This window comes from Malus domestica, chromosome 05 (assembly GCF_042453785.1).
Source record: "Malus domestica chromosome 05, GDT2T_hap1".
NCBI classification, from domain to species: Eukaryota; Viridiplantae; Streptophyta; class Magnoliopsida; order Rosales; family Rosaceae; genus Malus; species Malus domestica.
This window is the reverse complement of record NC_091665.1, coordinates 44,393,867-44,419,851: the sequence shown is the minus strand read 5'-3', so window position 1 is coordinate 44,419,851 and position 25,985 is coordinate 44,393,867. Positions and strand designations below refer to the sequence as shown.

At 37.0% G+C, this 25,985-nt stretch overlaps 2 protein-coding genes and 2 long non-coding RNA genes across 5 annotated transcripts; all 4 read right to left on the bottom strand.

Annotated features, from left to right (window-relative positions):
- Positions 1 to 627: 627 nt before the first annotated feature.
- LOC114825191 (uncharacterized) lies at positions 628 to 3,909 on the bottom strand. The gene is made up of 4 exons (XM_070821978.1): positions 3,702 to 3,909; positions 1,491 to 1,865; positions 1,240 to 1,383; positions 628 to 1,141 (listed from the first exon to the last, which is right to left on the bottom strand). Exons 1-4 carry the CDS (start codon positions 3,907 to 3,909, stop codon positions 792 to 794), a joined length of 1,077 nt encoding a protein of 358 aa, XP_070678079.1. The 3' UTR covers positions 628 to 791.
- Positions 3,910 to 12,655: 8,746 nt separating this feature from the next.
- Positions 12,656 to 16,630, bottom strand: LOC114825023 (G-type lectin S-receptor-like serine/threonine-protein kinase At1g61480). The gene is made up of 7 exons (XM_029103234.2): positions 14,971 to 16,630; positions 14,774 to 14,878; positions 14,454 to 14,650; positions 14,123 to 14,333; positions 13,695 to 13,932; positions 13,437 to 13,587; positions 12,656 to 13,362 (listed from the first exon to the last, which is right to left on the bottom strand). The coding sequence occupies exons 1-7, from the start codon at positions 16,259 to 16,261 to the stop codon at positions 13,063 to 13,065; spliced, it is 2,493 nt and encodes an 830-aa protein (XP_028959067.1). The 5' UTR covers positions 16,262 to 16,630; the 3' UTR covers positions 12,656 to 13,062.
- A 1,598-nt stretch (positions 16,631 to 18,228) lies between these two features.
- LOC108173423 (uncharacterized) lies at positions 18,229 to 22,863 on the bottom strand. 2 transcript variants are annotated; one of them, XR_003773758.2, is made up of 8 exons: positions 22,803 to 22,863; positions 22,677 to 22,714; positions 22,330 to 22,531; positions 19,929 to 20,412; positions 19,726 to 19,833; positions 19,177 to 19,431; positions 18,937 to 19,002; positions 18,229 to 18,546 (listed from the first exon to the last, which is right to left on the bottom strand). It is a non-coding gene; the product is annotated as an uncharacterized lncRNA (long non-coding RNA). The 2 variants fall into 2 exon arrangements; XR_011581652.1 differs by having other exon boundaries at positions 19,726 to 19,785.
- A 1,049-nt stretch (positions 22,864 to 23,912) lies between these two features.
- On the bottom strand, positions 23,913 to 25,122 carry LOC108170637 (uncharacterized). The gene is made up of 4 exons (XR_003773763.2): positions 24,999 to 25,122; positions 24,739 to 24,810; positions 24,502 to 24,612; positions 23,913 to 24,220 (listed from the first exon to the last, which is right to left on the bottom strand). It is a non-coding gene; the product is annotated as an uncharacterized lncRNA (long non-coding RNA).
- Positions 25,123 to 25,985: the final 863 nt, after the last annotated feature.

The window sequence follows — 25,985 nt, the reverse complement described above, 5'->3', positions numbered from 1 at the left end:
GAAACTGGATAAACTTTAAACGTTCATAACTTCTTCAATACTCAACGAAATCAAGTAATTCAAAAATGAAAATAATACTTCTCAACGAGAAAAAGAGAATGGTACCTTTTTTTTATGGCTAACTCATAGTGGTTTGGTCGAAAAACGGCTTGAAAAGTAGCTAACCCAAGACCGAGCACTTTAGGGCCGTTTTCCGTCCAAATCACGGCGATTTAGCTGCTGAAAAAGGTACCATTCTATTTGTGTCATCGAGAAGTATGATTTTCATTTTTTAATCACTTGATTTCGTTGAGTATTGAAGAAGTTATGAACATTTAAAGTTTACCAAGTTTCAGACGAGTTTTCTAGTTTTCCCTCGGACCAGTCAACTTTGAGGTTATTTTCTGACCATCTCCGGCAACCATTGGGCTTCCAAATGATATAATCTAATTCTACACTTTCCTATCTTCATTTTGATATATTATGGGTCGAATTTTGTTAAGAAACGATTGAGTTGCGAAGCTTTAAAAATTGCCCAAACTTCTGGCCAAAAGTTCGGGGACACTTAACGGAGTTTTTAACGGAATGACCAAAATAATGGCTGGTGGACAATCTCAGCGACCACTTCTATTAGTTTGAAATCTTAGGGACCAAAGTGAGGAGTAATATAAATCTCAATGACTATTTTGACTAAAAAGCCTTTAAACAAAAAGGGTTGAGCGATGGGTGGTGAGAAAAATATTCTCCCAACCACAAGTATGGTTTGTTCCTAGATTTTTCACTAACATTCGCTTACAACAATCTTAAGATATTTATTTAGACAATTCTAGATAGTGCTTAGACTTTGACTTGTAGATTTGTGTAGGGACTTCAGCGAGCTGGGCAGGTTCTCTTTTATTATCGTCCTTCGAGAAGTGATATAGTGGCTTCATTTGCAGACCAAACATGGTTATATCAGACAGAGAGTTTTGGAAGGTGAATGTAGGCTGCTTAGGTTGCACACGATCTGTCTCGCTCCTTACCATGAAAACCACATCTGCAATGGTTGGCCTATCTGCAGCATTGTTTTGCACGCAAAGAAGCCCGATATCCATGCATCTTGTCACTTCTGATGCCGAATATGAATCTGCCAATACTTCATCTACAAAGTCCAATCCCTTGCCTTCATTCCATAAGTTCCATGCCTGAAAAAAGTTATATATGTTGGCTACAATTGCTAGACTGAACTGCTGTATTGAGTTTTCATATAGAGGAACTTACATAAGCTAGGAAACCTAGCTTTTGTTCCTTGTAAAAGGAGCTGGTTTCTTTCTGCCGACAATCTCCAATAGCAAGACCAAGCCATAGACATCGGATTTTTCAGAAAATATCCCGTCCATGGCATACTTCGAAGACATAAAGCCACTGCACAGGCAAATTCAGTCCCACTTAATTGACAATTATGTGCTATTTATGGGTTAAACTTTAGTTGGTGAACAACGATTATGAGAATAGGAAGAAATGATGCTTACAGAGTTCCCATGGACCGTTTCTCCAGTAGGGAGTTGATCCGTTAATCCAAATGAATCCCTGAGCTGGGATCTCTTGTGCCAATTCAACCAAGAATAACCCTCTTGATGGATCATTCAAGCTTTTCCAGGCAGTCAAGACATTCCGCTTTCCTGATTCACTATCAAATCCCAGCGCCATTTCTGGTAGAAGTGTGCCACCAGGACAATCAAAGCTCTCCCATAAGTGATGTCCTTTATCATCTGCAACAACGAAGTTTCCAGTGTCTAAAAGAACTGCAGCTGAACTATTTGATGACTCCGGAATATTAATTGACCATGTGGATTTCTCTTTCCCATCTACAAGTTCAAGATTCCCATTGTTAATTGCTAAACTAGCTGTTGAGCAAAAATTGTACATAATATGTAAACAAATAATTCACTCAACACAATTTCACCCTCGTTCATTTTTTCGAAGAGGGTTTTATTAATTCGAATTCAATCCATTCTAGGCTACGTGCCTATTAATTACAACCATTCTTTTGGAAAAGGAATACCATTTGATTCCAATTCGAATAAATCGTAATTTGAGGATTTTGGTGTTTGTTTGATTTTGTGACTGCACCTAGGTCGAATCCTAGATTGCCTACGTACCCTTTTGAGGGATCAAGTCACTCGTAATTCGGGTATTTGATACTTGTTTGGATTTGATGCCTTGTGCAGTTTTAGCTCATGCGGGCGAGGAGCATAGTGCCTTATGCAGTTTCAGCTCATGCGGGCGGGGAGCATTTGAAAATTTGATATGGCTTCATGCCATTCGAGACTTTTCTTCGACTTTGTGCCATTTGAGACTTTGATACGGCTTCCTGCCCTTTGAAACTTTTCTTCGGCTTCGTGCCATTTTGGTATTTAATAGCAGGAGTGAATTTAGTTTATATAAATCAGGGATTCATTTCGGTTTCACGGTTGCATCTAAAACTTGATATTAGACTGCCTACGTATCCTCAACGAAATCAAACCGGCGTAGTTCGTTAAAATTTGTTGCGGCAATGAGGTTGCAAAGGAGATGAGAGCGGTGTTGTTGTTGTCGATTTGGGATTTTGGCTTAAGACTTTGGCAAACGCAAGGTGTCCATTTGATTTATTTGAACCAAAAGATGATGATTGGCAAAAATGAATTGATGGGTTTTGACAAGAATGACCCATGTCTTTTCCTTTAATAATCAATGCCTAGTGCTTTTAGGATGAGACCTAGACTTTTCTTTCTTTTATTTGCCTTGCTTTACATTGTCTTGAAACCCATGTCATTTTGTCATCATGCATGTCCCTTAGTCGTCACCTTTTATCTTTGCACAGTAACACAACAAGCCTTTGATTTCATATTGTTTAATAAAAGCAAGTGGCAGAGCACTATTTTTTATAAATGCATTTTCCAAGCTTTTATAGTCAGACTTTCTCTTGAAAGAAACCACTGTTGTAAATATTATGTGGATGGTCCACATGAATAGTTTGTTACTATTTATGCACAATATTTTCACTATTCATTTGTGGAAAATTTGTAAAGTGAATAGTGCTTTCTTTTGTTTATATAAAGGAAGAAGAGGAGATAAAGTGAGAAGAGTTCACGGGAAAGATGGGAATGAAAAGAAGAAAAGAAAGAAAGAAAGAGAGGAAGGAAGGAAGAGGAAGATGAGAGGAGATAATAGAGAGAGTTATCTTTGTACTCCTATTATTTCAAATTATAATGAAAGCACCACTGCTGCCCCGAGGACGTACTCCAGTCACACTGACTGTAGAGGAACCTCGTAAATTTTGTGTCTTGTTTCATTTATTCCACTGCACCCACAGTCGATTTTACAACACGTTATCAGCACGAAAAGCTCTCATGTCAGTGGAAAGCACAACATCATAAATCTGGTGAAGCATTATCTACCTCTCACCTCGGTCAGCTAAAATCTCACAGAGTAGAGACGGCAAGCCAGACATGTCAAACAGGGAAGATCATCTTGTCAAAATTCCATCAACCTTTCTTTTATCACTCTAACTATTGATGTGCTAATCCTTATCCCTGCTAGACCTGCAATCTATTTTTTCTCTCGTGGACAAGAAAGATGGAGAGATCTTACAGACAAACAAAGGTGCAGCAAAACAAGCAAAGGTATGTCCATTTTTCGTTTCTCCCACCGCGCCAGAAGCGCCCCACCGAATTCCGGTGCGAATTGAAATTTCCAACGACCTGAAGTCGTCACGAGATAAGAAAACTCGTACCTGACAACTGGTTTCCAAAGATCCAGAAGAATCTCATTAGACTTGGAAACCCAGATCGTGTCGTTCTCAATGGATCTCGAGGACCTCCATGAATCCTCAGTTGTCTGAGATGGTGATGGCATGACTGACTCCACACATGCCTCCCTCTCTTGTGCCTTCGTCAACCTCACTGTCATCTATGTCTATATGGAGAGGTTCTTGCTTTGCGATGCCATGTTCTTTGGGCCATGCAAGAACAACGCCAGTCTCTGGTAGCCTTTTTGGATTGAATAGGTTTTGTGTAACCCCCACAACAACCCAGCTGGTACTGGGTTTCGAGACTGGTAGAGATAGACAAAGAAAAGGGGAAATGGGGCCAATGATTTAGAAAGGTGCGTTGCACCATGTAAAATAAAAGAAATAAAACCAAAAGTTTTTGGAATGTTGTAGCATGTGAATGAATAAGAAAAATAATAATAAAGGTAAAGGTTTTTGGATGGTGTTACACCATCTGAAAAGAAAGAAGAAAATATGTATATATTTATTTATGTGCATGGTGTTGGTTTAAAGCCCATGTCACAAGTTCTATTTACTTTAAAGCAATTTATTTATCATGGACGGTTTTACCGCCTACTGCTTTAAGTTTTGATTTATGTGAATGGTGCTGAATTAAAGCCCTTGTCACAAGCTTTAATTTATTTATTGTTCAATTTATTTACTATGGCTGGATTACCGCCTATTGCTTTAATTTATTTATTGCACTTATCTTTTGTTACAATGAGTATATATAAGACCTAAAGTTCATTGATCAGATTAGAACCTGCAGTTTCTTGATCCTCATCATATACAAATGATTGTACCTGAAGTTCCATCATACAAAAAGATCAGGCATGAAGTCCTTTGATCCTGAAGATCAGGTCATGAAATTCCTTGATGAGTACCGTAAGTTTAAAGTGTCGCAGTGCCTCAACTTAACCATAATAAAGGACATAAGAGTCTCAGTTCACAGACTATTAAACAAGGACCAGAAGTTCCTCATGTCCATACTCAAAATGGTTTAGCAGAAGCATTTATTAAGTGGGTGAAATTGATTACCAATGTTCTGCTCATAAAAACGAAATTGCCAGTTTTCTACATGGGGACATGTAAACTTTACATGATGCATTATTAATTCGGTTGAGATATGTTATCAACCATCAATACTTCTCAGTACAACTCGGGTTTGGGAACCAACCAAACATTATACATTTACGAGTTTTTGGTTGTGTTGTCTATGTGCCTGTAAGACTGCCACAACGTACTGAAATGAAGCATCATTGCAGATTAGGCATTGATGTTGAACACCATCTATCATTCAATATTTGGAACCCTTAACTGGGGATATGTCTACCGCATGATTTGCGGACTATGATTTTGATAAGACAGTTTTCCCGCCATTAGGGGAGAAAATAACATCGTTCCAGAAGAACGATGAGAAAATATCATTCCAAAAGAATGATGAGAAAATATCATTCCAAAAGAATGATGAGAAAAGACCGTTCCAGAAGAACGAAGAGAATTTGTCTTATTTTGATTCACGAAGCAATCAATGAGAAAATGAAATATGAATAATTGAATGATGCAACGAAAGTGATGAAATCATATATACTTACTGCAAATGTGCCTACAAGAATTGATGTCTCTGTTGAATAAAATAATGAGACAGTAAATGATTTATCTGTTGCACGCCTGAAGCGTGGCAGATTTTTAGACTCAAAAGGTTCAGTTATTCGAAAGAAGAATAATATGGCACTACTGAACTATTGCATTCCCGAAGCATAACTGTTGCATGCCAGAAGCATGACAGTCACCGCATGGATACACGTCCCAGATAGGACAATCCACAGACATGGGAATGTTGATGTCTCATACATAGAGCATAATAGACATATAGGTTCCAATGACTCAACTCCCGGAAGTGGAGATTAAAATCCAAGCTCTATAACGCTCAAGATGAGGTTATGATCCACATTCTCTAAATTATGACTATCCTGGAAGAGATAGCGTCATGCCCTTGAAGAGGCACTGGATATCCAAAGAAATGAAAAGCTTTTATGCATGCGCATGCACATGAGAATATGGGATCACGGATTGATGATAACCAATGGTAATTTTGGTTTTTACAAGTAGCTACTAAATTCATCAATGAACTGTGTTAATATTGAGTCACGTTCTTTTGTTCGTCGACAAAAGAAAAATTATTGGCCAAAATGGAGAACGGCAATTCCATTACAATTTTGTAAGAACGTGGGCAAATGAACCTATATATATTTGAATACAATACAAATAGCCAAAAGATGTTGAACCAAGGAGGTTATATATGGGCATTTGTAATACAGTGTAATACACTTACATGATATGACACAAGGTTGTAAACGAGTTCATATGAATGGAGAATTATATACGAAGGGTTGTGAGTCGCCCACATTATATCTCCAGTAAATCCCTCAAGTATACATGGGAGCAAATTGCTCTGTATAAATTCTAAAGGAAAATGTGTCATGAAGTGTAGAAAACCTTTGAAGGATTCAAATTGCTTGAAGTAAGCATCTGAAGGGTAAAACATAAAATATGTACTCAATACCAATGGATGATATAAATTGCCTTAGTGAGTACTATCATTATGATATTGTTGCAACATACTAAAATCTCTTGCAAGAGTCAATGACATTAAATTAGAACTCTTGAAGAGTTGATGATATTAAATTGGGACTCCTGAAGAGTCTAGAAAAATTATAAAGTGTTGAAGGAATTATTGTCTCGAGTTGCAGATCGAACAATCTACCAACACGAATCTTATCCATGATATTTATGATATTAAAAAAACCATATGGATTGAAGATTATGAGTTGAATACTCATATGATGAAGACACTAAGAATAATCATTTATCTTCGTGAGGGTAAAGATAAATTAATATTTGGTCCAGAAGTACCACATCTTAGTGAAGTATATGCTTCATTGTATTTGGCACAATACATTGAATGAAATAAAGCTTATTTATATCTCCAAGAAATTACAGATATATACATACACATGAGTTAAAACAAACAAACAGGATGGAGCCTTCACAAAGGTTGCTCATGTGAAGCCTCAGTACTCGGAAGTACCCCAGAAGGGGGAGGCACTGGAGATTGATCATGTGGCACCCCAGTACTTAGCAAAACACCAGAAGGGGAAGCATCAGTTGCTTTCGGAATCTAGCAACGAACCTCTGGTGATCACTTTGAATCCGACTTTCAGATTCCTGTAGTTGGACGAGCTTTCTTTTCATGCTCGTAGAGTAATTATTTGCAAGCACGTGTAACACCCTATTCTCGTGCTTGAGCCTTCTGATCTCTTGTTTAAGACTTGCCACCTCCGCCATCAATGATTCAACTTGGCGAGTTTGAGCAAGTAGGCGTTGGCCCATATTGGACACAGAGCCAGCACACTGAACACTGAGAGCCAAGGAGTCTTGAACGGCCGACTCTTCAGACCGTTATGAAAGGATCTTGTTATCCCTTGGAGTGAGAAGATTCCTAGCTACCACAGTAGCGGTTATGTTATTCTTCATCACAGAGTCCCCAACCGTAAGAGGACCATTAGAAGATAAGAGGGACGGGCGCCATATATTATCCTGACGCTGCTCGTCTGTATCACTCCTAAGACTCAAATCTAAGCAAATGTTAGATGGGCAAGTCATTTTTCAGAAATGATGAAGGAAAAACAGAGGTCAAAATAAAATTTCAAAGGTGCAAGATAGGGGAAATTTCTACAAGCAGCAACTTTCTGAGCATACTCTTGAACACAATTGATGTCTTTATAAAAGAAGAGGCAGCAGAGCCACTTGTTCAAAGATCGATGAGGCACCGCTCTCCAAATTTCAAAAGCCAGATTTTCCTGAATAAAATTCGTTGGCATTTTTCAGACGTAATCTCAGCTTTTCAGATATCGCGTGCAACTTTGTCAAAGATCTCTGAAAAAGTTGAAAACGCATAAATCTTACTGTTCTATTTACACCACAGTTGCTGACAAGAGTAAAAGCACAGCACCACCACTTGCTATTGAGAAATCTCTATATATGTCGACCTCTGTTCTCCATGACAAGGTAGACCCGCAACACTGCAAGAATACCTAACTCTTCCTCATCTCTGAGAATGCATCTTCAACATAACATCTCGAAATACTCAATTTTCTTCCTCTCCAAGAATACCTCTTCAAACATGTCACACCAGAGCAAGATTATCACATATCTTCAGGGACCAAAGCAAGATTATCTCATATCATGCAATCTCCTTGTCCTTTCCTTTGTCCTTATTCTTGCCTGCAAAGACAAGGATAAAGAAAGCAATATGTCAGAACCTCCACTCAAACTCCCGGTAAGGAACCGACTGCCTGGAACCTTTCCTGATTGCTTACCTAGTATTGCTCTCGAGTAGTCATTTTCAACGGTTGGAGCTGGGTCTCCAGTCACCAAGAAGTGATGAACCATTCAAATGCAAGGGTTTGCATTCCTTTCCTGCATCAGGGGACAAATCCTACAAGAGAAGATGCCACACATGTAGGGGAAAACCAGGGAAAATACCACTTAAGCAACGGGAGCAAGTAAGACAAGTGAAAATGATACATTGAAGCATGTGGAGACAAGCACAACAAACACGTGTTGATTCATTCCCGACAAAACCGAAGATCACTTGCCACATGAAGCTCTTAACGGTACAATTTCTTTCAAGATCAAGCCTCAAAGTCTTTGAAAAAATCATAAGTCCGATTCAAGATCAAGTGTCCACCACTTTTGAATCAAATTCCGCTCCAGATAAAAGGAGTAAATTCAGATATTCGATGCTAGTCTAGCAGAAAGTCCTACAACCCAGTTCAAGAAAAAACCTGTGGAAAGTTAACAACAAGTAAAGCAACTCTTTCAGCAACTCTTCTTACTAAGAGACTAAAGCAGAACGATCAACGATCAACCTAAATGATTTGAAATCAGGGGGAGATACTCATCAGGGGGAGCATCCAAGACAGATCAAGATTTTAACGAGTCAATCGAAGATTTGTGGCCATCCAAGGGGGAGTGTTGTAAATATTATGTGGATGGTCCACATGAATAGTTTGTTACTATTTATGCACAGTATTTTCACTATTCATTTGTGGAAAATTTGTAAAGTGAATAGTGCTTTCTTTTGTTTATATAAAGGAAGAAGAGGAGATAAAGTGAGAAGAGTTCACGGGAAAGATGGGAATGAAAAGAAAGAAAGAAAGAGAGGAAGGAAGGAAGAGGAAGATGAGAGGAGATAATAGAGAGAGTTATCTTTGTACTCCTATTATTTCAAATTATAATGAAAGCCCCACTGCTGCCCCGAGGACGTACTCCAGTCACACTGACTGTAGAGGAACCTCGTAAATTTTGTGTCTTTTTTATTTATTCCACTGCACCCATAGTCGATTTTACAACAACCACATGATTTTATGTTTGAAGAGCTATGGCATTTTACAGTTGCCACGTGAGTATCTCTCCCATTTGATTTGGGGCGTTGTCAGCAAGCTTTTTTTTTTCTTTCTTTGTGAATTTCATCTCTTCCAAGCCCCGTAGGACTTTACATGGAAATAAACATCTATTTGTTTCCCTCCTGCAGTAACTTTTTTTTTTTGGTGGGATTCATGCCACGGAGTGAAAAGGGTTTTAAACACCTTTTGCTTTTGGTTGGTTGAAGAGGTTCTGAAGTCTTTGATTTCTTTTTGAGAGTTTTTATTCAAATATGTAGTGTAGTGAAGACCCATGAGAGGAAGATAACAGCCTTATTTTATTCCTCTACCGTTTCTTGTTCATCCGCGAGAACGGAAGGATGATACACCACTTCTTTGTTGTTGCTGCTTGTCTCCCTCCATCTTTGACTTTCGACGAAAACGGGCGGCATGCCAAACTCTTCCTCCACTTTGAAGACTTCAAACTTTCCTAGTCTCAAATAATACAGCACGGTCGTCGGATATGGATGCAGGAACTTCACAGAGAGCCTTTGAGCCTCTGCAATCTGTTTTAAAGTGTAGCTTTAGAACCACTTCCGCTACATCCTTGGACCTGGGGACGTTTCTCTTTTCCCAAATTCTCGGCTTTCTTGCCTTCGGATGTCTTCCACATTTTCTGAAGGTTTTGGATTATTCTCGCCACTGTCAGTGGGGTGGGGATGGCTCATGGCGATTAGTGTTGCATTTTTTCTTTCACTTCTTCACACTAACCATTGCTGCCATCTTCTCATACGAGCCTTTGTCGAATTTGTTGATGGTCTGGACCCACGTGCCTAACTACATCACTCACCGTCCTCGGAGTGCGGATGGCACTGCCCTTGGGCTTCTTCCGAAGGACTGCCGGAAACAACAGTTGAAGAGTGGTGGTGTTGCGGTTTGCTTGATTGCTTGGTTCACCGTCCTCGGGGCCTTTGGGCTTCTTCTGAAGGACTGCTGAAGACAACGGTTGAAGAGCGGTGGTGTTGCGGTTTGGTTGCTACATCAACACCTGCTGCCATCGGTTGAGTAGAGAAGAGAAATTTCCCAAGTTTTCTTCGTAGGTCTTGGTGAATAACCAGAGAGAGAGAAAAAGGATCTGGGGTTGCTTATTTAGAATCTCTACCTTCATTTTTTGCTCTGGGGAATGGGACAGTTTGAAGAAGCAAAGTGCTTCTTTTCTTCCTACAAAGCAGAGAAGAGAACCAACCCAGAAAAAAAAAATTAAAAAGAATGAAACGGCTTTACCTTCAAATGCCGTGTAGTTTCTCCTGCTCTTTGTTCTTGCCTGTAACTCTTAATTTCTTCTTCTTCTTTCTTTTCCTTTGTTGTGCCTTTGCTCTCTTGCTTTGCCTTTCTGTTGTCTTCTCTGTGCTTTTCAATTTCTGCCGCGTCTCCTCTCTTGTTTCCCTTTTTTTTTTTCTTTGTTGCGACTGATGCCTATTTATAGGCATCATAGGGAGTCTCTAGAGCTTTTACGTGGGGAAGATAGAGGCCTTCTCTTTCGCCACTTTCTCTTAACCTCTCCCACTAACTGTGTAACCTTCCACGTCTTGTTTAGAAAAATAGGAAATCTTGCTCCCCGTTACTTCCCCCTTTTGTAGGAAGAAATACGTATCTTCTTTTCTTTTATTTTTGGTTCCTGTTTCTTCTCTCTGTCGACTTGGATTTCCAAGTCTAAACAAAACTTCACGTGGGCAATACTTTTCTTTTGAGAAGTTTGTTTGATGCAAACTTCTTTTATATTTTTTTTATATTTTTTTATTTTATATATATATATATATATATATATATATTTTGTTCAACACTAGCCAATGCATCTGCAACTGCAAGAGGCTTTTCTCTGTTGGCAACCCACACAATTTTGCGTGGAAGAATATTCTTGTGCCATATTCCCACATACTTATTTTCGGAACTGTTGAAGAAACCCAATTCGAAAATGTGGCTGGGAGAGACGAGAGTTTGTACCTGTGCTAATGGTTGCAAAGAAGTTATGTTATCTACCTCAGCACAATAATGCTGTGTCAGAAGCAAGCTTAAGAAGAATAGGAAGAACATGGAGGAATTCATAGCACTAAAAGCACTTTCGGTTCTAAAATTCAGAAGAAAAACTCTGCCAGTAGCAGATGGACCGCAGAACTTCTTAGTGAACTTCATTTGTGTTCGCTCTATCTTTCTTTATATTAACAGATACAACAGCAGAAACTCCATTGTGAAGAAAATTGTACCAATGCTTACAAAATCATGTGCTGGCTTGTAACAAATTGATTGTTCAGGCGGAGGAGGCCCCTCCCCGGTTGGGGTCTACCTTTAACGTTGCATTTGGTATTGATGATGTAGCCATTAATTGATTAATGATGATAATCCTTGGAAGAGATTGAGCAGGGCTACTCCTAGATGTGATAATCCTATAAAAATCTTGCTTATATGACCATTTAATCAGTTAGTAATATAGTAATCTTCACCCATATAGAGTCAGTTCGACTAAATGTGTGTATAGATGCAGTCACAATACCATTGAATCAGAACATTAAGAAGATGCTTTTTTTAGTGAATTAGCGAGATGCATTTGAAGAATACCACATCAACAATATACATTAAACAACGTGTTTTCCAGTGCTATTTATCTTTGTAATCTGCTGCTTCTTAAATGGTTTGAAATTAATTTTATTTGAATAGCCGAGGTTATAAAATTCTGTATATGCTTAAATCTGTGTTTTGCAATGAAAAAGAAGCTTCTAACAAATTGCCAGAAAAACAACAGCTTGCAATGAACTTTGACTAAGCTAACTAATGAACAAAGAAATGAAACAACAGTGAGTATTAACAACACCTAATTTACCAGACCAAACACCCTATATTATTGGCATATGCATAAGCCAGGCAAGACAATTTGTTTAGGCATTGTGTTTTGCACTCTTCTGCGTCCGAAGACGTGATATATTCATGAAAATATCGTACTTTTAACCGCACCATCTTCAAAAACCTGTCTTTATTTCCTCTCGAAGTAACTGACTGACTTGTATTAGTCTCACAAAACAATTTTGTTTTGCCTCACACACCCCCTGTTTCCTTTGCTCCATTCCTCATGTGACTTCGGTACAAACCTTTTCAAACACTTGCAGATCAGAGTCGTTGGAGATTCAGAAGCTTTGCAAACCCAAAACATCCACATATTGCGTACTTTTCACATGAATTCTTTTATCCTAGCCAGTCAATATTCCAGTTCTCTCCACGTACCGAATACATAAACTTTAGTATACCGTCCGAAGAAAACGTCTAGATAGGCCTAAGTGTTGTCAATGAAATTAAGAGTTTGTTCTTCTGATAATGGTTGTGAGGACTTATCTCATAAACTTCGGCGTAATGGTGCCACGACAGAAGAATCAGGCTGAAGACGAATAGGAAGAAAATGAAGAAATTCAAAGCATTAACGGTAGTTTCGGTTCTTATTCACACTCGAATAATTAAAATTTTCCAGGAAAGCACACTATCAATGGCCGGTGGATTCTCAACAGTCCTATTTATCACTGGATGAGTTAAATTTTAAGATTTGTGTCTATCTACCACATAGATCTTAAAATTTAAATTCATCTAATGGTAATAAATAGGGTGGTGAGCATCGTCAACACTTGAGGGTGATGAGCAAAAATATTCCCCCAACCACGTGTGGTTTGTTTCTAGATTTTTCACTAACATTCCATGACAACAATCTTAAGAGATTTATTTAGATATTCTAGATAGTGCAGCGCTCTGACTTTTGACTTGTAAATTTGAGTAGGGACTTCAATGAGCTGGGGATGTTCTCTTTTAACACGTATTCTTTTACTATCGTCCTTCGAGAAGTGATATGGTGGCTTCATTTGCAGACCAAACATGGTTATGGTGTGGTTGAAGATCAGATAGAGAGTTTTGGAAGGTGAATGTAGGCTGCTTAGGCTGCGCACAATCTGTCTCGCTCCTTAGCATGAAAACCACATCTGCAATTGTTGGCCTATCTGCAGCATTGTTTTGCACGCAAAGAAGCCCGATATGCATGCATCTCATCACTTCTGATGCCGAATATGAATCTGCCAATACTTCATCTACAAAGTCCAATCCCTTGCCTTCATTCCATAAGTTCCATGCCTGAAAAAAGTTATATATGTTGGCTACAATTGCTAGACTGAACTGCTGTAATGAGTTTTCGTAGAGGAACTTACATAAGCTAGGATACCTAGCTCTTGTTCCTTGTAAAAGGAGCTGGTATTCTTTCTGCCGGCAATAATCTCCAATAGCAAGACCCCAAAGCTATAGACATCGGATTTTTCAGAAAATATCCCTCTCATGGCATACTCCGGAGACATATAGCCACTGCACAGGCAAATTCAGTACTACTTAACTGACAATTATGTGCTATTTATGTGTTAAACATTAGTTGGTGAACAACGATTATGAGAATAGGAAGAAATGATGCTTACAGAGTTCCCACCACCTTCTGAGTGTTTTCTAAATTATGCGTCCCTTGAACAATGCGTGCCAGTCCAAAATCTGAAATTTTCGGGTTCATATTCTCATCCAAGAGAATATTACTGACCTTCAAATCTCTATGTATTACCTTCAAACAGGAATCATGATGGAGATAAAGAAGTCCTCTAGCGACACCTTGAATAATATTGAAGCGTTTAGCCCAATCAAGCACTCCTCTTCTCATTGGATCTGATCGGTGCACATATTGGAAATGTAATCAATAATGTCATCCATAAGTACAGTGTATAGATTGGTCTGATATATTACATTAAAGTCGATTTTGAGGTCTAGACACTGAAACCAACAGATGATATTGAAAGATAGGTAACAAGGAGAAATTGTAGCAAGACATAAAGAGGGCTGGTGAAAGAAAACTAACCGAATAGAAGAGTATCCAAGCTTCTGTTTGGCATGAACTCATAGATCAATAACTTCTCGTCATCTTTAATGCAGCAACCCATGATCCTAACAAGATTTTTATGTTGGAGTTTAGAGATCAACATCACTTCATTCTTGAACTCTTCTATGCCTTGCCCCGAGCTACTAGACAGTCTTTTTACTGCTATTTCCTTCCCTTCTTGTAGCTTTCCCTAAAAAGAACGAAAAGTTAACCACTGAATTCATGCCTGTATCTCGCGGTGGTAGGCTTGTGGCCAGTGTCATGATACTACATTTCCCTTTAGAAATAGCAAAATAATCAAAATAATCACCTTGTAAACGGGGCCAAATCCTCCTCCCCCAAGTTTGTTGTTGATGCTGAAATTGCTCGTAGCAATTAATATGCTATCAAGATCATAGATTATAAGCTCTGATGGATCATGTTTTCTTATAAGTTCTTCGATAGTGTCCCTTGAATTCTTAGTCATGTCATTCAATTCACTGCGCATTGTTGTTACTTTGATGTTTCCTGATTTTGCAAATATAACAACCAAATTCAGATTCAGAGAAACAACAACGAAGTTATACTGATTTGGTTAATACAGAGATCGTGTTAATACATTGATTACATGCCTCTATTTCATTATCTTACCCTTTTGTTTAGCGCGTAACCTGTGCAAACCGAACACTACTGCAGCAATACTGATAAAACATATAGATGTAAGGCTGACAATTAACTTTGTTCGCTTTCCTTCGCCTGAAAAAAATGAATTTGTATTACTGTTTATTCAAGATAGAAAAGAAGGTATATTGCTTAATAGAGTTGTGCAAGTGGATACCATCACTTACCAAATTCGGCATCAGCTAGGCGAATAAAGAGATCCACTCCGCCAGTGGAAAACTGCTGAATATCTAAAAGGTCCTGGGACCAGATTAAACAACCTATATTGGTAACAAATGCATAAGCCAGGCAAGAACAATTATTTTGGCACTGAGTCCTGCAGCCTTGAAAATCCATATTCAAAATATACTCATGAAAATCTGGTGGGTTTACGCTTTCTATTTTTAGAAACCCGTCTTCTTTTCCTCCTGAAGCAACTGGCTGACTTGTGTTACTCTCACAAAACAATTTGGCTTTCCTCACGCACCCTCCTGTCGTGTTTCCCTTACTCCATTCCTCAAGTGACTTGGGTACGAACCCTTTCAAACACTTGCAGATTGGAGTTGTTAGAGAATCAGTAACTTTGCAAACCCCAAAAGGTCCACATGTTCCATAATAGTCGCATGGAGTCCTTTGGGCCTCCCAGTTAATACGCCAGTTCTCACCATGTTCCGATACCATAGTCTTCAGTCTACCGTTTGAAGAGATATCCATATATACCAAACTTTTGTTATATGCACTACTGCAGAAAAAGGACGCTGCTCCCTGTTGCTCATAATCAAGCACCATATGACCACTAAGATATTGATCATCCATTTCGGGTATGCCTATGAACTTTGATTTATCCCATGGACCGCTTCTCCAGCAGGGAGTTGATCCGTTAATCCGAACGAATATCTGAGCTGGGATCTGTGGTGCCAATTCAACCAAGAATAACCCTCTTGATGAATCGTTCAAATTTTTCCAGGCAGTCAAGACATTCTGCTTTCCAGATTGACTATCAAATCCCATCAACATTCCAGGAAGAAATGTGTCACCAGGATAATCAAAGCTCTTCCATAATTGAGCTCCTCTATCATCCGCAACAACGAGGTTTCCAGTGTCTAAAAGAACTGCAGCTGAGCTATACGATGACTCCGGAATATTGATTGACCATATAGATTTCTGTTTCCCATCTACAAGCTCAAGTTTCCCATTGTTAATCGCTAAACTAGCCAAGGCGTCTGCAACTGCAAGCGGCTTTTCTCTGTTGGCAACCCACACAACTTTGCGAGGAAACATATTCTTGTGCCATATTCCCACATACTTATTTTCGGAATTGTTGGGGCTGAAGAAACCCAATTCGAAAATGTGGCTGGGGGAGAAAAGAGTTTGTCCCTGCGCTAATGGTTGCAAAGAAGTTATGTTATATACCTCAGCACAATAATGCTGTGTCAAAAGCAAGCTTAAGAACAATAGGAAGAACATGGAGGAATTCATAGCACTAAAAGCACTTTCGGTTCTAAAATTCAGAAGAAAAAAACTGTGTCTGTTGTGAAATAAATTGTACCAATGCCAACGAATTGACTTTCCAGGCGGCGAAGTCCCCTCCCCGGTTGGGGTTTACCTTTAATGTTACACTAGGTATTGATGATGTGGCCATTAATTGATTAATGATGATAATCCTTGGAGGAGATTGAGCAGCAAAAAAATAATCACCAGCAGAAAGAACTTTGAATTAGTCTTCGGCTACTTCTAGATGTGATAATCCTATAAAAATCTTGCTTATATGACCAGTAAATCAGTTATTAATATCATAGAGTCAATTTGACTAAATGTGCAATAGCATTGGATCAGAACGTTAAGAAGATGTTTTTTCAGTGAATTAGCGAGATGCATCTGACGAATACAACATCAACGATCTACATTAAACAAGTGTTTTCCGGTGCTATTTATCTTCGTAAGCTCATTCTTCTTAGATAGTTTGAAATTAATTTTGCTTGAATAGCCGAGATTATAAAATTCTATGTCCCTTTTTTATCCTGTATTTTCTTTTTCAAAAGGGGTAAAGTGTATGTCCTCCACCCTCTTTGTATTTCGTTTTTCTTATTCAATGAGGGGTAAGGTTTATGTTTTTCCTAACTAGGTGTAACTTCTTTTTTCCTATCAATAAATTTACCTCGTCCCGCCGAGGTTTTCCAAAAAAAAAAAATTTAAAAAAAAATCTGTATTCTCGTTCAGTAACTAATAATAAGCTCACATCTGAAATTGCCCGAAAACCAGCAGCTTACAATGAACTTTGCCCAACCTAACTAATGAACAAAGAAATTGTAGAATAGTCAATTTTGGACAAGGATCCTCTCCGGATCCTCTTTGTGGGGATCCGGAGGATCAATCAATGGTGTCCGTTTATCGTACATCGTACGGTTAGAAATCATTTTAAATTTAAAATTTAAAATTAAATATAAATAGTATCTAATTCACTGAGGATCCGGAGAGGATCTAATCAATCAATAAACAGACAAGATTGATTGATTCTCCGAATCCCCACAAAAAAGATCAAAAGAGGATCCTTGTTCGTCAATTTTAACCAATCTCACTTTGTTCTAGCGGATTCGGCGCAATCTTAATAAAGAGACAAATTATATATCACATTTTGGAATGACCGGAAAGTCGTTGCATTGTGATGCAAGAATTTCCTACCGTCCTACGATCATTTTTATCCGGTAGCTTCATTTGGGGAGAAAATTAACGTACTACGGTTGAGGATCAGATACGGCCTGGTTCGCCAGCAGGGAGTTTTCGATCCACTAATCCAAACTACAGCTTGTGATGGCACCTCTGGTGTCAATCCAACAAAGATCACTCGCTTTTCCCCGAAGTCAAGAAATTCGTCTATTGAATCTCAGCAGCATAAGACGTGACAGAAATTTCCAGTTTGACATTTTATTTCAACGGCTGAGATTATAAAACTGGATACTTTCATTCAATAAATGATATAAGTTTACATCTGTGTTTTATACGATGAAAGAAGCTTCGACACGAACTCTGACTAAAACCAATTTTAACAATCTGACAAATTAATGTACAGTACTGATAAACTAAGGCTACGACTAGTCTATTAACCAAACGGTCCAAACCTAACAACTCACGTGAGAGAAAGAGGGTTTGAGAGGTGCTTCTAGGAAGATGGTGGGCTGATTTTAATTATGATAATAAAACATAAAAGATGAGGATTTTAAATAATAAACTAGTTCAATATTTTATTTGTTAAAATAATTGTAAGTGTTGGAGATGCTTATGATAAATTGACTAGTTGTAGGAGTTTATGTCATTTGGCTAGCTGAAATAGCAAAAAACTAATAACATGTCCGCGCGTTGCTGCGGGACTTGAATGCGCCAGCTTTAACTACATGAATAAGACACATTTAACTTGAAAAAAAATTCAACATAATCATGAACGAACAAAAAGGATAGATGAGTGAACGGTGTCGGTAAAATAAGCAGCTTAGCTTTTATATACATTCAACCTAGCTGATTACAAAAAATGTGGTTGCAAAAAAAATGCTCTGTTTCCTGAGAAATAGAAGCAACACGCATTTTACACATATATTGCCCTTGAAGTTAAGATGGTAAAATATATGTCATGCAGGTCAGCCACCTGTTTTAGCAGTTAAACAAAAAAAACATAAAAAGTGTTTCGTTCTTGTTTCAGCAGGTAAGCAACTAAGTAGAAGAATGTTTGTTCAAGTTGATGCGATGAGAATTCTCCTGATAGATCAACACTAAGCAAAATTAACTGGGTTAGTTTGTGGATATGCAACCCAAAATTAACACTAATAAAAATAGCACTTGAATCAAATGCATAAACAAAAGCAGATGTTAAACATGAGAAAAATTACATGGAAAAGAAAACAATGTTAATCCTAGGTGCTCCATTTATAATTATTCTCTATTTCTATATATTTAAACTACCAATTATCAGCACAAATATTTCATTTCCTTGCAACTACCACAACTACATATAAAACATACTTGATAGAGCATGTAATTGCTTTAACTACATCTTTATTAAAAAAATCATTGGGTAGGAAACGCAGAGTGTTGCAATGGTAAGACCAAAATGCACAAACATGCAGCAAAAAGAAAGAAAAAATCTTGTTAGAAAAACTTACCTTTAATAGTGATTCTAACGAAAACAGAGAGTTTGATTGAACCTACAGATCATGCGCAACCCTCTCCTAAAACCAAACCAAACCAAACCAAACCAAACGCAAGATAAGCTAAATAACAAATAACTTCATTCAATAAATTTACAAAATTAACTCCAAATCATTAAATTAGGCTCCTGAATTCGGCCAGAGAACTCATCAGGAAACCCAACATTTTTTTTAGAATATGATTAGCATTCTCACCTGTCATTTTCAATGTGAATTTCACACTTGGTTTCGACTCTTGCATTGTCAACCACCTTTGTTCCAAATCTTGTATTCCAGTAACCGGTCCCAACATCTTGCAATTTAATAAAAGAGCATTGTAAGATTATAGAGATGCATAGAACAGATAAAGCTAATGACAAAGAGCTAAGCTACTTCACCTCTTCCATAAGTCCACGTCTCCACCCAAGCCTAAACATCCCGACATTGCCCCGATAGGTGTGTCATCCTGACCTGCAAGATTTACAAAGAAGAAGCAGAGAAATTGATGCATAACCACAAATTAAAAAAGTGCACACAGAATAAAAGGAACAAATTGAAAAACACTAAAAAGAAAACAACCAACTGACACATGGTACCAACCGAATCACAACAATCCTCCAAACGAAAACAAACAACAAAATGACTTCAAGAAAAATCTCTATCATTTCTTCAATGAAGCACCCTAAGTTGGAAAAGAGTAAAATTTAAATTGAAAAACAATAATCTAACAGAGACAAATTTCAAAAGAGGAAACAATGAAATCACCTTAAGAAAAATCCATCATTATTCCATGTGTGTGATCTGAGATGTTTGAGAGTTGAAAGTCTTGAGCAATCGGTGAGAAAAACGTGAAAAGGCGAGAGCTGGTTCGAACTGAGAGAGAGAGAGAGAGAGAGCAAATAAGTCAGTCGGTCTGGCATAAAAGAAAGAAAATCAACTCTAGAAACCACAAAAGCCTGTTCTCTAACCTAACTCAACAGTAAATGTTGGAGCGGAAAATTTTGGTTCCTTTAATCCTCCAACAAGTAAATCTTGTAACCATGTTGAGAAGCCTTCAACTCCATCTTCACTCGCCATCAATGAGGGAGAAGGGGACCTGCAAGAAAACACTCTGACGCTCAAGTCAGTATTTGTTCAGAATGCTTATAAAATATAGAACGATCTTATACCTCTCTTTTCTCCATCTTTCCCCCCTGTTCTGATGGGATTCTAGGCCTTTTATAGGCATAAAAAGCTTGGACTTCCAGTCCCATTATCTCACTCCATGTTCTTTAGTAGTGGATGATTCATGTTGCTTTATTTTAGCCCAACTCCCTTGTTTTTAGGATGCATGGGAAATCGCTAGTTTTTAGGATGCATTGACCCTTAATTTTTGCACCCACAATAAAGAAAAGATCTGAATGGTTTTTTTCTACCTCTTCCTTCTCTGTGTGTGCCTGCTGATGACATCAGCTGTGAAGATCAAACCATATCCATACAAGAAAATTTAAGTCAAATATTTTATTTTATTTAAAACCTCAGGATCCTAAAAACACATCATATGAACTCAAACATAAAAAAAAATTAATGAGTACAAAAGATTACTATGTAGAAACATCTCATGAAGCAGACAAACTAAGACTCAACTATTTTTTGTACAGATGCAGAATCATAAAAAAAATCACTGGAGAAAAACATATATACTAAACTAAAGATTTATCTGTTCAAAAATATATACAAACAAAATAAAAGAAGCAATATACTACTTGAATCACCAGTTGAATGACTTTTATACAAATAGACTTGCAGTGTATAATACCATAGTTACCAGATACGGATACGGTTCGAGTTCGTGATTCGGTTTAGGTACGGAATTCGGTGGTAACCTAAAGTATCATTCGTTAGAGAGTACACATAGACAGTACGATATTCAGCTCGATTCATTCTTAATTCGTTAAAAATATAAATTAAAAATATTTATAATATACATTTTACAATAATATTTATAGTTATTGTAAACAATTATTTTTGTTTAAATTGATTATTCTGTAAGCAACTATTTATTTACAAATAAAAAACAATTAATTCACGTAATTGTCTAATCAAAATAATATAAATATTAAATTAATATGGAACTTGGGAAATGCTATCAGCCTCCCACTCTTTACTTCTCAAAAAAATCAACACTCCAGATGGGTCTCCCAACTAGCACAATAAAAAAAGTAAAAGATTACAATTAAACTAAACATTTTCTCTCTTCCTCTCCTTCGGCTGCCCTTTACCTGATGAAAACCAGAAGCACAGAACTTCCCAAAATTCCAGTTGTTTCCATCCTCTCTTCCCAAAAATTATAGGTGTTTTTTCTGTATTCTGATTAAAAATTATTAGAGATTATTGGATGAACCACCGAATCCAAAAAGTACTGATACGCATGGACGGAACCAATGAAGTCTTACTGGGGACAGATGCCCCCACTCAAGTAATTCGTTTGTTTAGTTGCAGACTACAATTATATAATATAAACGGGTTATCTTTAAAGAAAATATATGTATCTAATATCTAACATACATTCATTCTACTTATACTCTATATCAAATATTATATGAACAATAGTGCTCTTGTTCTGTCATTCAAACCAAAAAAACCCTCTCCCGCCTATCATGTACTTATATTTTTCGCATCACTTTGCCACTTTCCACTACTATATTGAAATTTTTGTAACATTAGAATTGTGATAAATCGTCATTTGAAACCATCCTTCATATCATATTGCGTACAACCATACTATAATAAGGTTTTCTTAGTTGTTTTCAGTTGCCCCCACTAGAAGAAATTTTTGGCTCCGTCCCTGCTGGGACGTACGTACCGATACAGGATTCGGACACCATTTCACCGAATCCAGCAACTATGTATAATACTGTAATGTAGATACAATGCGGTATAAAACATACAATCTATATTTCTGTGTATGATTAATATCCTTTTAAGCAAATACACTTCCAAATTGGCCTATCAACTAATAGCTTGTCATTGAGTCACATCATTACCTTTGTGGCCATTCTGTAATAGGCCACTGTGTCAATTAACGACCCAGTTGGATTAACACTGACAAAACTTATGTTTTCGTTTGAACTTGAAAAACAAAATAAGCAAATACAATTTTTATTTGAGATAAGAAAAAAAATTACAGCAACGACTGAAAAGAAGGCACAATCAAGTTTCATAACAAAAAATTCATCAACCCTAAACCCTAATTCCGAGAAAATACCCATAATACCTCTAAAGACACTTAATTTGCATGATTCACAACAAAAAGGGTATAAATACACCAATTTTCGCTCTTAAATTCAAAAGAGGACAAAATTAGGATTGGAGTCTTACGGTTCTTACCCAAATTTGGCCACATTCAAGTATACTGACAACCAATCAAGTTCGTACATCCTCAAATGATCATCACCCAGACCAACGTTAAACATGCAACACAAAAATGAATCAAATCCCTAAAATTCCAAAAGTGGGGATATTCCAAATATGGACAAAAATCTAAAATAGCTTACCTTCTTGCGTAGAGCTTGTCATCCAGAATTCAAAGCTGAAAACGGAATGACGTTCAAAGTATGATGAAGAAGCAGAAGAATTAAAGAGTTGTGCCTATGAAAAAATAAATGAGAGAGCAGGTACCAGAACAATCTATGAAGAAAAAGAATTTGAGGTGAATGAATGGATAAATTGCTTACATAAAAAGCTCATTTCAGATCGAGGATCCCTTTCTCACCTTAATAACATTTAATAATTGCAATTAGTAAAATTTTCTTAATAAGGGGAAAGGCGGAAGTAATAAGCATTAGAAATGGAAACCTTACATAGTGATTAAGGCCCTTGAATTAACTCGCAAAGCTTGAATAGTCAATCTCTTCACGCGGCTGCAAGAACCAATCATTAATTTGGAAATTATTCAACATGTGTTAAAACATGAATCAGAAGCAAATTGATGAAAAAAAAAATAGAAGGGAAAATGTAACAATACTTAGTAATTTTATATGTTACGAAATAGCAATACTCTTACGACTTATTAATTTTAGGAAAAATTAGTATCCGGTCCCTTGTTTTTACTGTTCATTGACTAAGACCTTATTAGTTCTCAAATTTTGATTCAAGTCCCTAGCATTAATGTGATAATGAATTTACATGTTTATTATATAATTTTTTAATATAAAAATTAGTAATTAATTTAGGGTTTAATACTCACACCTCTATTAAACTTCTAATTCTTTTTCAATTCAAACATTTCCAAAATAATAAAAAATCAAATTAAATTAAGTTTGTACCTATTTGTTTTTTTTATATATATAAAAGGATTCTCAATTTTTTAATCTTAAATGTACCCATTCATATAATTTTTCAATTTTTTTAATCTTAAATGTACCCATTCTCAAATATATCAATTTGTTATATGTAAAATGTACCCTTTTTTAATATAAAATCCATTCAAAATTTTTAATCCATGTTTAAACTTATATGGGTACATTCTTTTTCGTTGATGTGAGAATGTATCCATGTTTTGGTACAATAACTTTTTTTGTTAATTTTGGTTAATGTATCCATACATATATGTGTATATATATATACACACACACACACACACACAATATAATAGAGTATATAATTTATATTTTATTATTTTTAATCCCATAAATTATGGGTTTTATTTAAAATCTCATTAATATAAACAATTACAAATTTCAATTTTTAATTTTTAATTAAAAAAATATAGTAACTTACATTATTATATTAATATCAGGGACCTCAATAAAAAACTAAAAACTAACAAGGTTTCAATCAAAGAATATTGATAGCTAGGGACCGCATCCAAAGTGTCCCTTAATTTTATATGTTACAAAAGAGCAATACTCTTAAGCCTTCAATCTACAAACCTCAGGATCATTAAAAGCAAGAAAAAATTGGAAAAAAAGTTGCTTATAATCTGTTTATTTGGTGAAAAACTGCAAAAAGATGCAGGATGCCTGTTTATATCAGAGGCAGAGGATTAGAGATTCACAGTTCTTACCCACATTTGAGTTCATTTCTATCCTGTGCAAAAAAAAAAAGACAACTACTTTAATTAAAAATGTAATAAACAGCAACCAGAAGGCTTTATGAATTCTTGCCAATTAACCCGGCATTGGCGAAACAAAGCCTTCACATTATCTTCCCAATCACGCAATGCAAAGTCTGTGTCCAACAATGCTCCTTCTAGGTCTCCTAATTTCAACTTGCAAGCCTGAACAAAAAACTAACCTATCAATCAAGTGGAAAAAGGGAAATTTATTTCTTTTTAGTTGATGACATTAAAATCAATGTACCACAAAAGAATACAGAATCCTCATGAACATAATCAAGTTAGCCTTTAGAGAAGTATTAACGCGAGGCCTGATTACTATATTCATAGTTGTCTTTTTGGTTTCACTCATTTCAAGGATTCTTCAGAGCAACTCAAAACCAACATTAATTTTCATTTTGTCTAACAGGCTTAATTTAAGTATGATTAAGTTACTATCATACAATTTCGATGTCAATCATTGCCACTCATAAATGTCCACTTTCTGCAATAACCATAGTTCAACAACTTGTCATTTACACTGCTTTCTGCAATAACCATAGTTCAACAACTTTCTGCAATAACCATAGCAAACGACAAATTAGAAATACAAAACAAAGGAAAAAAAAAACAAAAACCGAAAAAACCCAAATGCAAAAAGAAACGAACGGGTGTTGCTTTGAATGTAAACGGGGAAATACCTGAGCATCAGAAGAAGAGGACTTATTTCTTCATTTGGAAGCGACATGACTCTGCTAAATGGGATTATAAACCTACCCAAAATACAGAAAATTTATTAGAATTCATCGCCAAACAAAAGAAGAAATCGTTTTTCAAAAGAAAATTTGATATTAAATCAAGAATTTAAGAGTATATGTATATCAGCTCAGAATTTATAAGTATACTGATCGTGTAATTGAATTGATTGAACTGAGAGAGAGAGAGAGAGAGAGGGACTTACTGACTGTTTCGAAGGTCTAGATCCAGCCCATACCCCCTTGCCGAAAATCCTCTCCCCTCTACCCTAAATCCCGGCAAACCTCTCCCCTCCAACCCGTCAACCCTTCTGTCCCCCTTCCCTCTCTCCCGGACTCAAGGTCTAGATCCAGCCCAAACACTGAAAAACCGTTCTTTAAGTCCAGTGGCAATCTTGTAAATAAAGCAAATTTTGGGCTAAAATCAGCCCGGTGGCAATTTTGTAAATAAACTGAAATTCACTCAAAATTGCACAGTGCCACTCTTCCCCCTACCTTATTTTATGGGAAAAAATTTGACTGCAGCAAAGCTACAGACAAACCCCTTCAACTTTATTCAACAACAAACACAAAAGTACAAGCAAAACACAGGCCCAACTTACAACTATACAAAAACAGAAAACGGCCCAAACCAAAATAAAAAACAGAACAAGGGTCAAACAGCACAATAGCTCAAAAACACACAACAGTCCACAACAGCCTAGAAACTTCTACAAAAAGCTCCTCCATCAACAGAGAGCGAGGCCAGCTAACTAAAACATCCTTTGCCACCGAGCAGTGCCGCCGCAGACACCATCGCCAAACCCAAACAGTACCTATATACTAGCCAAGAACAAGAGGTAGTTGGCACCAAAGAGGGATTAGCCAACTACCACGAAGAAGCTCGGGGAAACCCAAGAGCAACACTGTCAAAACAACAGACGGCAAGGAGTATGAGGTGGTGTTGGAAACACCCAAGCTAGGGAAACCGTCCTAGCTCTACACACGAACTCAATAGGAAAGAAAATAGTGGATGAAGATCGGACTGAGGGAGAGATGGGGGAGGGATACCGATTGGGAAAGGAGAACAGGGCAGGCCAAACGGAAAATTGAGGAAGAATGTGAAATCTCGTCCCCGAGATTTTACTATTCATTACATATCTCGTATTTTAAATTCGTATTTCGCAATTACGTTATCTTTATTAGTTAATTTT